Genomic DNA, 11,527 nt, shown 5'->3' on the forward strand with positions numbered 1-11,527 from the left:
CGGGCGCGGCGCCCTTCGCTCACGGGCCCAGCCGCTCCACGGCATGTGGGATCCTCTCGGACCGGGGCACGACCCCGTGTCCCCTACATCGGCAGGCGGACTCTCAACCACTGCGCCACCAGGGAAGCCCTAGCCACCTTTCTTTAAAAAAAAAAATCTGAATGAGATCCTTGCTGGGTAGAGTAATCTTGGTTGTAGGTTTTCCCCTTTCATCACTTTAAATATGTCCTGCCCCTCCCTTCTGGCTTGCAGAGTTTCTGCTGAAAGATCAGCTGTTAACCTTATGGGGATTCCCTTGTATGTTATTTGTTGCTTTTAATATTTTTTCTTTGTACTTAATTTTTGATAGTTTGATGAATATGTGTCTCCAAGTGTTTCTCCTTAGATTTATCCTATATGGGACTCTCTGTACTTCCTGGGCTTGACTATTTCCTTTCCCATGTTAGGGAAGTTTTCAACTATAATCTCAAATATTTTCTCAGACCCTTTCTTTTTCTCTTCTTCTGGGACCTCTATAATTTGAATATTAGTGCATTTAATGTTGTCCCAGAGGTCTCTGAGACTGTCCTCAATTCTTTTCATTCTTTTTTCTTTATTCTGCTCCCCGACAGTTATTTCCACCATTCTATCTTCCGGCTCACTTATCCATTCTTCTGCCTCAGTTATTCTGCTATTGATTCCTTCTAGAGTATTTTTAATTTCAGTTATTGTGTTGTTCATCACTGTTTGTTTGCTCTTTAGTTCTTCTAGATCCTTGTTAAACATTCCTTGTATTTTCTCCATTCTGTTTCCGAGATTTTGGATCATCTTTACTATCATTATTCTGAATTATTTTTCAGGTAGGTTGTGAATTTCATCTTCATTTATTTGGTCTTGTAGGTTTTTACCTTGCTCGTTCGTCGTAACATATTTTTTTGTCGGTTTTTTTTTTTTTTTGATGGATGGGGCTGTATTCCTGTCTTACTGGTTGTTCAGCCTGGGTCTTTGGATCCTTTTATTCCTTAAGTCCTGTTGACTGTCTCATTATCTCTCAGTCTCTTTCTCTCCATGACTGCCTCATCAGTTCTGAAGTTGTCTTTTTCACTCCTCTGTCCTTCACAACCCACTTATTTTCCTCCAATCTCTTTCTCTGTCCATTTATTCTGTACACACTTACAAATATCCCCTTGGGGCCAGAACTGGCCCTGAGAATATTGAGAGAAATAAGATACACTCAGGGAGCCACACTTAGAACAGCTAAGTTATGTTCCTCTCTCCAATATAGGGTCATTCAGGGATGGGAGGGGCAGTGTCTGTCTGCCTTTCTGCCTCCCATTTTCCCCACACACACCACTTCCCCCAGCCTTAACTGGCCATCATTGAGCCCTGAAATTTCCTTTTGAGAATATTTATATTTTTTAATGGAGTTTTATATTTCCAGTTCTAAATTTTAATGGTAGGTACCGGGAATATTTTATTTTTGCCTCATTTACAAACTCTCAATTTAGGTTATTTATGTGGGTTCCAGATTTATTTTTTAGTTGGCTTGATCTGTAATGGAGACAGCACTACAGTCAGATGGACAGAGGAATCCCAGCTCAACCACTCACCACTAATCTGACCACCAGCAAATCAAATTTTCTGAGCCTCATTTTGGTAATCTGGAAATAGGAATAACATTAGGACCTACTAAGTAGAGTTCAACAAAAATTAGCAATTTTTACATTTCCTGGGCCCCAAAGTAACCTCGGGTGGCAGCGAATGGGATGGGGGCAAGTACCACTCCACAGAGAAGTTGGCAGGCCTGGGCTGGCCTCCAAGGCCAACTGCTCAGTGACAAATGATGCTGGGCTCAAGTGAAAGCTTCTTTGCTAAGAACAAGTTTTGTTGGAGAATTTTTTTAAGCCCCTGTTGTTCAATTATATACTGAATGGCAAAGGGACTTAGATATTTGTTTTCACTGTTTCAGTCTATTAACCTATTCCTCACTTTGTCCTTCCTGCACAGTTTGCCGTTAAATTGTTATCGATATCCATCCACCCCAGTGCTAGCTAAAACTAAGGGTGAGGGTGGGCTGCGATGAATGCCTGGGGCTTAGAATCAGAAACTGTCCAGGCCTGGCGAGTCTATGCCTGAATAGGTTCCCCAGAGGCCAGAAGGTAAGGATGCGCCCCCGGCCCTGGTTTGCCTGGCGGAGCCTCATTCGGCCTTCTTTCCGCAGCACGACTTCAGCCTGGAGAGGAGGGCACTCTTCTGGGTGGAGGCTGTAGTCCGGGGACCCTGCCAGGTCCAGTGCGATGCCCCGGGGGCAGCTTCAGCCCCTCCCGCCTGGCTCTTGCTGGTCAGCCCTGAGCAAGGGCTGGAGCCCACGCCTGCCGCAGCTGAAGGTCCTGAGGCTAGACCGCAGGAGCATCCTGAGGAGGAAGAGGTGGAGGAGAAGGACCAGGATGAGGAAGAAGCCTTCTCTGCCATGGAGGAAGAGCCGGATCCCTGCAGCCCCCAGCCCAGCTCCTCGGCGAGCCCCAGCCTGAGCCAACACCGGTGCTCGCTGGACGTGCTGCGCGGCGTGAGGTCGGAGCTGGCCGGGGCGCGGCGGCGGCTCTCTGAGTGCAGGCTGGCCGCCTGCCCCCGCAGTCTCCTGCACCTCTTCCGCCACCGAGCTCTGAGCCTCTGCCCTGGCCCTGCGTCACCCCTGGGTCCGGCACTCCCGCTCCCCACCGCCCCCGTGCCACCCCGGGGCCCCGAGCCATCGCTCCCCAGCACCCCTGCACTGCCCCCGCGGCCCTCCACTGCTGGCGCCGTCCCCCCGCTGCGGAGCCACAGGCATGTGGTTGCGGTAAGGAAACTGCCCCCTTGGCCGAGGCCACATCTCAGCAGTGAGGCCCCTGCAGTCTGGGTCTCCGGCCTGGTTCGAAGCCTCGGTGCCCTCCGCTCCATGCGCCTCCTCCCTACCTACTCTCACCTGACCCTATACCATGCAGTCCTTCCTGCGGCCCTGTGCCTAGAATATTCCCTGCTCATAGGTCCCTAATCCCTGTTTCTCACTGTGCCTTCTTTGCTTCTATTAGGGTGCATGTCACAATAATTGGAATTACCCAATATCTGTCTATCTCTTCCAATGGAATATGATTCTTCTAGGGCAGCGACTGGATCGCATTTATGTTTGTTTCCACAGCACCCAGCAGCACACTTGGCCCATAGGGGGTGCTCAGTGAATGTCTGTTGAATCAGTGAATGTGGCTCAGATCTAGGGCTTCCCACCCAGCAAGGCTTGCTGTAGGATGGGTGAGGGGAAGGCTCAATCAAGGAATATTCACTGTACAGTTACTTCCTTCAAGAGACTGGGTTGGAAGAGACCAGGTCAAACGCACAGGACAAGGAGAGTTGGGCAAGGAAGTGTGAGACAAGGCAGCACTGTACTGTGGGAGGAATCAGGTATTGAGAGAGAGGTGAGGGTTGCTGCAGGATGGGAAGGCTTCAGGACAGAGGATGTGTACCAAGAAGACCTGGGAGCAGATATGAACATATGGTGAAGCCAATGAAGCTTAAGCCTCAGGCCCCTCACTAGCTCCTTCCAAGGCCTTGTACATAGTTTTATATCCGTAAGTGTGTCTTTTTTCTTTAAGTGGTCCAGACTGTGTAAGTATCAAACTCCATAAAACCTGGATCTGGAACAGATTGGTCAGGTCAGGATTAGTAGCAGGAGGTGGCAGTTAGGCACAGCTTTCTTCCCCCCAGCAGTTCCACAGTCAGGCCAGGAGATGCAACAGGATAAGGCCAAGGTGAAATTAAATCCAAAAGACAGATCAAGGTCTGGCATTTCCCACTCACTGCTGTATGAGCTTAGGCAAGTCACTGAACTGCTCTGAGCCATCTCTTCTCTACCTGTAAAGTGGGCAGCAACCCCTCACACAGTTATTTAGAGCGAACAGAGAAGAGACTCTGTAAACTGCACAGGCCACGCCCACATCACGGACTAGCTGCCGATGCCAGGATGGCTCTTACCTGGTCCCAATTAAATTTAACTCTAGCAACAATCCTACAGTGGGGTTGGGGGGAGGATGAGGCAGATGTTCTGAAGGGGAGGAAACTGAGGCAGAGAGCAGGTAAGAATCTTTTTCAAGGTCACAAGAGTAGACTCAAATCCTAAGATTTGCATGTTTTTCACCTGGGTTAAAGAGCAGATCCTAGGATGAGGTCACGGCAGGGAAACCCCTGAGAAGATGAGGATGGGTGGGGAATTCACATGTCACATGCACTCTGCTGCTGAAGTCAGGGCAGCAGCTAGGCTTTTCTTGGGGAGGAGGGGACAGGGCGGTATGTTCGGGGTTAGCAGATGGGTGCTTCTTCATGGGGGACAGGTTAGGGGTGATACCAGCCAAACCGATTGAAATGCCTTCAAGCCACCCTCCTTAGTCCAGGGTCTGTGTGGGTTTCCCCAACACCACAGCTGTACCCAGCTCCTACCCTACTCCATGCCCAGCCAAGCCCCAGCCAACCAAACTCAAGAAGGAAGATCTGGCTGGGAAGATCACCCCTGCTTCCCCCTTACTAAGGTGTGGGGTAAAGAACCCTGGATTTGATTCTGAGTAGGGTTCAGGTCCCAAAAGTGTGTTGCTTACCAGGTCATTAAGTTATCTGAACCTTGACTTCAATATCTGTAAAATAGAATGGGCCTATCATATTTCTCTTTCAGGGTTGTTTTAAGCAGTAAGTATTATCATCTACTGGCAGTTTCTGTATGCCAGGCCCTTTGCTAATCAGTTTTCTCACCTTGTCTTATTTAAGCCTTGTAATAACCCTGTGAGGTATCTGGTATGATTGCATCCACTTTACACATGAGTAAACTGAGTAAACAGTGGAGAGCTGGGATTTGAATCCAGGTCTGCAGGACTCCAAGCTCCTCACAATATTAGCCCCTACACTCTGTAGAGAGGGTGGTACATAAAGACATCTTTAAAAATGTCCTGCCTAGCCAGGTGTCACCTCCATGGTAACTGACACATCCACTTGTCTGTGTTTCAGTCCCTCAGCCCGCATACCTGCCTGCCATCTCCTGGGCAGGTGCCCCAGCCTCTCGCCACCCACAGATTGCACCCTGATTCTGCTGACTTGCTGTCCGCCCTGAGCCAGGAGGAGCAAGACCTCATCGGGCCAGTGGTTGCCCTGGGGTATCCCTTGCACAGGGCTATCATGGCTCTACAGAAGACTGGGCGGCAGAGCCTGAGCCAGGTGAGTGGAGGACCCAGAACTGGGGGGCTGTGGAGCTGGAGTCCAGTGAGTGGCCACACTCTTTTTATCTTCAACTTGAAGATATTTTATGTTTTTCTCTAGAGGCAGAATTTCAGCTTGGAATCAATTATTGGGGGTTGTGAGCAAGTTTCTAGACCCTAATGCTACCACCTCCATAGGACTTTATTAGGAATCCCCATACCTACTTGGGGAGTCTCAATATTCTACTCCTGTCCCAGTCTCTGCCCCAGATTCAGAAGACTGGAGCTTTGGGCAGCCACGAATCTCTCCAGAGCTGCCCAATAACACTTTCTGCAGCAGGAGAGATGTTTTATTCCTGTGTTGTCCAATACAGTAGCCACTAGCTATGTGTGGTTACTTGAAATGTGGCTAGTGTGACTGAGAATTTTAATTGATTGTAATTAATTAAAATTTAAAGGTAAATAGCCACATGTGGCTACTGGCTACCATAGTGGATAGCACAGCTCTAACCACTTCCCTCAACAGTTTATCCGTACCCATATCCATCCCTCTCTCTTTCCATCTACCCATCCATCAATCTAGTCATCCGTATTTGCTGGGCACTTCTTGGGTGTTTAGGTGCAGCTAGGAGCTATGGGGAAAACCAGTATTGTAGGTTAGGTTCCCCAGGAAGCAGACTCCAGTGGAGTTTGGCATACAGGATATTTATTAAGGAGACCCTTGGGAACAACTTCTGGGTAAGGGAAATGACAGAAGCAAGGATGGGTAGAGGGAGAGGTTGAGCTTTGTAGACCCAGTGACAGCCAACCCCACAGCTCGGAAGCATATATGGCCCTTCAGAGTTGTCCTAATTGGGGATGAGATGGTCAGGCCTTCATACTTCTGCTTCAGTCAGTCACCGTTGTGGGAAGAGGGTGACTTGAGAGAAGTGATTCTCTGCAGCTAAGGCAGTTCCTGAAGGGACAGATAGTTTCTGTGTGAGAACCTTCCAGGGCAGCACCTTAGGCTGATCTGAGATTTAAGAAGTTGCCTCCAACTTCAGCTGATGCTGAAAAGCCAGGCCCTTGGCCAAGAAGCTGTCCAGGAGAGCTGTGAGAGGCCATGTCCATGGTAGGGGCTCTGGCATGCCTCTTCAGTCCCTCCAGACCCTGTGACAAGGCTGGGGTCTCGGGCCATCACTGTGGGGGTCTGAAGATTAGCTGGAGGCAGCACAGGGCACTGGCCTCCCTGTGGGTGGGCTGGGAGAATCTCACTGCATCAGGAACATTGTGTTTCCAGACATAGACTGACCACCTGCCTGGTGAGTCTTCTCCTAGTGAGCAGTCAGGGGCCAGGCACTAAGGGGTGGGCCTGAAGGGCCATTGGATGACTTCATATATTCTCCCCCACCAAGTTAGTATTCCTCTCTGTTCTGTGAAGCTCCACCATTAACTGAGCACCTCCTTTGGGTTCACAGCCCTTCTCCCTTTGAAAGACAAACACTACAGTAAATCCTTTTGAAAAGAGATGAACGACAGATGGTCCAGGAGGGAGGGCATCAGGTGATAGAGACAGGGCACTTGGAAGAACCAAGGAGAGAGGAAGAGATACAAAAGATAAGCTTTGTCCATCACTCCTTCCTTCTTTCCACAAGGATTGATGTGTCCACTGACTGCCTGCAGGACAGGTGTGGGTGGCATGTGTGAAGGTCCATAGGCCGGGCCCAGACTTGCCATGGGACTCTAGGCACATCAGGTCCCCTCTTTGAGCCTCACTTTCCCCATTCACAGAATGGAGGGGAATATGTGTTTATAATCAGTAACTGCTGGAGGTCCCATCCTGGAGTCTGATGATGACATCCTCACCTACTGTGGGGCCTGAGATAGGCCTGGTAATTGACCAAGCAGGAGAATCCTTACAAATGCAGATTCTCAGGACCTACTCTGCAGAGTCCCAATCAGTGGATCTGGAGTGGGCCCAGGGCCCTATCATTTTAAAAGATCTGCAGATGGTTCTGATATGCATGGTTCTGATATGCAGCCTGGCTTGGGTCTACTAGTGTGGACTGAGTCAGAGATTCTCAACCTTGGTTGCACACAGGAATCACCTGGAGAGCTGTAAAAGTCCCAGTGCCCAGGCTGTCCCCCTGACCAGTCATATCAGGGCCTCTAGAGGTGAGCATCAGCAGTTTATGGGTAGTGATACTGAGGCACCAGTAGTTTTAAGGCTCCCAGGTAGCTACATTCAGCACCAAGGCTGAGAACCTTTGCTGTCGATGAACCAAGAGGTGAAGAGAGCATCCTCCATCTGCCCTGCCCCTGTTTTCACCTTCGGAAACCCTGTCTACTTTCAAGCCAGCTCAAAGCCCCTCCTCTAGCAGCTGGCCCCTCGATGGACAAGGCACTGGCCAAGAGGTCAGGTGATCTGAGACCTAGTCCTGGGACCTGAGGCAAGCTGCCCACCCTGCCTAGACTTCAGTTTTCTCAACTGTGCAAGGAGAGCTTGGTTGGGTGGTTTTCAAAATGTGCCCAGAGCAGGGTCCCTGAGGTGGGGGCACTGGACTCTGGGCTCCCTCCACCTCCTGCCCACAGTTCTCCCAGAGCAGCTTCAACCTTACCCTGTTACTATTGAAGCCCCCTGGTGCTTGGACAGTTCAGAAGCTAAAACAGTTTGAAAACGATTAGTCTATTATGATCTGTGTTTTCTGCCCGGTTCTGAAGGTCTGCAGAAACCTAACCTGTTTCTCCTCCACTTACACCCATAATTCTAATCATCTGGAGCCTTCATTTGGCAGACTCCCTGTAAATCCTGCTTTGATCTGCCCGGCACTCATGTTTTCCTGTATCTGGTTTATCGCCCCCACTGAGCTGTAAGCTCCCGGAAGGTAGTTCTTAATTCATTTTATAAACATAGCATACATTTATTGAGCTCCTTCTGCCTGCCTGCCATGCTGGGTTCTAGGAACACAGTGGTGAACAAGACTGACACAAGTCTTCCCTTGTGGAACAAAAAGTTAGTGGATGAGAAAGACAGTAGAGCAATTACAAAGCTGTATGTGAGGGGAAGCATGGGGTGCTGTGGGAGCACCTGGTGGAGATGGGGAGTGGGGAGAGGCTCCCCAGGGAAGAGGAGTGAGGCTGGCCTTGGCCTTGGAACCAGATGTGCAGGAGTCTGGGGGTGCTGAGGGAGCAGCTGGGGTGCTGACAGAGGTAAGCTGGCCACTGAACCTGGGTTGGGAGGCAGCACTTTATCCTGAGGGCAAAAGTAGCCCCTGATGACTAAGCAGGGAGTGGCTGGAAGAGGTGTTCCGCCCTGTGGGTCCTCCACTGTCCCCTCCCCTTTCCAGCGCTGGTGCAGGACTGTTGCAGAGAGTGGGGGCCCACGGGGTCCTGGATGGCAAAGATGTTATGTGTCTGGCGGTGGGTGGGGTGCACAGCTGTGGGTGGGAGAGGAGGTTGTCTTCTCACAGGTGGGTGCTCACCAGGGAGGGTAAGCATCCTGGGTGGGTGGTGGGTAGATAACCGTGTTTGAGCCCTGGCCTATTCCCCACTTAGGTTCTGGGAACACCTTAGCCCATCCTGGCAGCCCTCTTCCTGGATTCCAGCCCCCAGCTTAGCACAGTTGGTGAGGCTTTGCTGTCCACCTGTCCCCAGGGGAGGCCTCTGACCCTCTTCTGTTGGCTCATGGGTCTCTGGGGCCACGTTGTGTGTGGCAGGCTGCCCAGTCAGCCTGGCCCTGAGCTCAGCCTTAACGAGGCCCTTGGGTGCCTCCTCCACCCCATCTGCTGCCCCTGCCACTCCTCTTAACCTCCTTCCCTCTGTGCCCCTTTCCTGCCCAGTTTCTCAGCTACCTTAGCGCCTGTGACCGGCTATTGCGACAGGGCTACGAGGAAGGCCTGGTGGATGAGGCCATGGAGATGTTCCAGTTCTCCGAGAGCCAGGTCAGCAGGGCCTCCAGCCTGGGCACCCGGGGAGGGGAGGTGTGGGGTGCACACACGAGCCTGGTGTGCTGGGGAGGACCAGTGCCAGAGCTGGCCTGGGGGCCACAGGAGACAGCCTGCTTGCTCAGCCCTGGGGAGAAGGAGACAGCCCAGGGAGATGGGACACAGGGAAGGCAAGAGGACCCAAGGGGAAGGGGAAGGGGAGAGGACCCAAGGGGAAGGGAAAGGGGTAACGGAAGGGGAAGGGATAGGGGAGGGGAGGGGGAAGGGGAAGGGGTGGGGAGGAAGCAGGAGGGAGGGCTTTAGTGTTATTTAACTGAATCAACACAACAAACATTGACTTTCACTCCTTGTCAGACACCCAGACAGGAGCCAGATAGGTAGCAGAAAGGTGCTTGAACTCTGTGCTTGGGGAGTGTGCCGCCTACCTGGAAACCCAGAATGCATGTGGCTATGGTCCCAGTAGGAGGACATTCTAAGTGCCTGATGAATGTGACCTGTCCACTACTGGCAGTTGGCTCAGGCCAGCAGTCTTCACAGAGGCTGAGGGAGGGATGCAGGGGTGGGAGAGATGCCGAGGAGAGGAGCGGGGAGGGGCAGGGAAGTTTCAAGTACTGGGGCTGGAGGAGGAAGGCAGGCAGAGGCTGTGCTGTGTGAGACCTTGGCAGGGTTTGGGGCCAGGACAGAGACCCTGCACTGTGCATCCTCTGGGCACCAGTGTGCAGCCTTCCTCTTCCTGCCCCAGCGCAGCACCCGAGCACAGGGAGTCAGGAGTGAGCCAGAGTGGGGAAGGAAAGCCGCACAGAGAGAGCTGGCAGCCTGGCTGGGCTCCCCTTCCTTGGCACAGGAAGGGAGGTTTGAGCCCATGTCACTGAGGTACAGGAAAACCACAGGTGCTGCCCAGGATCAGGCTCACCTGGCTTGTGGGGGTCACAGCTTTCTGGGGGTATGTACAGTGGGCACCTGGGAGGGGGCTCCCCAGGGCAGAGGCCCAGCCTCACAGAGTCCCACGCCCTCTCTGCCTCCTGTTCCTCAGGCAGGGGAGTTCCTGCGCCTCTCGGAGCAGTTCAGCGACATGGGCTTCCAGCAGGACCGGATCAAGGAGGTGCTGCTGGTCCACGGCAACCGCCGTGAGCAAGCCCTGGAGGAGCTGGTAGCCTGCGCCCAGTGACCCTGGACGCACCTCGCTGTGCCCACGCATCCCTGGCAGTCCATCCTGACTGTATTATGAAGACCACATAAGAATAACAAATTGATGCATACTCATTGTAAAAATGCAAATGATGCCAAGGGTGGGAATAAATACTGTAAAGGAGGCAAAACTTTACCCATCTTAGGATTTCAACTGGGGCTCTTTAACAAAAAGATTAACAAGAGAAAAATAAAAGTTTATTAATACATGCGGCACACATCATGCCTGAGAAACTTCAATGAAAAGTAACTCAAAATAGCAGTTTAGAACTCTGGCTTATATAGCATCTTCAACAAAGAACCAATAAATTTGTAGAGAAATGATAGGACAAAGGAAAACAGTTTTAGGCTTCCAAGGATGGCAAACTGTGGGAAGGTAAATATATGGGAGGGAACTAATGGAGTAAGGTTTGTTTGTAGGTTCCCCTGGTACATTTCTGGGCTGACAAGAATCTGTCTCCAGAAAAGGAGAATTTATATCCTGCCTTTAAGCAGAAAAGAGGGGAAGGGTAGAGAGAGCTTTTCCTGCATTTGCTGCTTCTTAATTGCCTTCAGCTCAAAATAATTATGTCAAACAGGCATATTTTGGGGTGACAGTCTGGTTTCCTTCAATACCAAAAGAATCAGCTAAAAGAGTTGAAAGTGGTTCCTTGTGGGGAGGGGCAGATGGAGTTGCATAGGCGAGGAACTGTCTTCATATAAGCTGTGTAAAATGACCTATATTTGATTCTTTAAACTATGGGCATTAGTAACTTTGAGTTTAAGAAAATTAAAACAAATAAATGATGTGCAGTTCTTTGGGTCCTGTAGGTTTCTGGTCTTGGAGTGCAAAGAATATCTAACTGTGGGTCAGAAGACCTAATTCTGATTTTGGTTCTGCTGATGACTGGCCCAAGGCCTCTTTGGGCCTAAGTTTCCCTAGGATAAATGGAGTGATTAGCCCTGACTGCTAGCCATAAGAATGCCCTGGGGAGTTTGTTAAAATGTCCAAGGCCCCACTCCTGGATAATCTGACTCAGAAAGTCCAGCTTGGCAGCCCTTGGGAATCTGTTTTGTTATTATAACAAGCTCTCTGGAGAGTCATTCTTTTTCTTTTTTTAATTGATTTTTTGTTTGTTATTGTTGACCCCCTTCACCCATTTCTCCCCCTTCCATCCCCCACCTCTGGCAACCACTAATCAGTTCTTTGTATCTATGAACTTGTTTTTATTTGTTTCTTTGTTT

At 50.7% G+C, this 11,527-nt stretch overlaps 1 protein-coding gene across 1 annotated transcript in view; it reads left to right on the forward strand.

Moving 5' to 3' along the window:
• UBAP1L (ubiquitin associated protein 1 like) overlaps nucleotides 1–10,283 on the forward strand; it is a 22,142-nt gene extending 11,859 nt beyond the window's left edge. The window contains exons 2-5 of the mRNA XM_007447680.1: nucleotides 2,201–2,815; nucleotides 5,005–5,211; nucleotides 9,011–9,112; nucleotides 10,149–10,283. Coding sequence (XP_007447742.1) covers nucleotides 2,201–2,815; nucleotides 5,005–5,211; nucleotides 9,011–9,112; nucleotides 10,149–10,283 — 1,059 coding nt within the window. The remainder of the gene's footprint in view (nucleotides 1–2,200; nucleotides 2,816–5,004; nucleotides 5,212–9,010; nucleotides 9,113–10,148) is intronic.
• The last annotated feature ends 1,244 nt before the right edge of the window (nucleotides 10,284–11,527 follow it).

This window comes from Lipotes vexillifer, unplaced genomic scaffold (genome assembly GCF_000442215.2).
Source record: "Lipotes vexillifer unplaced genomic scaffold, Lipotes_vexillifer_v1.1 scaffold975, whole genome shotgun sequence".
NCBI lineage: Eukaryota > Metazoa > Chordata > Mammalia > Artiodactyla > Lipotidae > Lipotes > Lipotes vexillifer.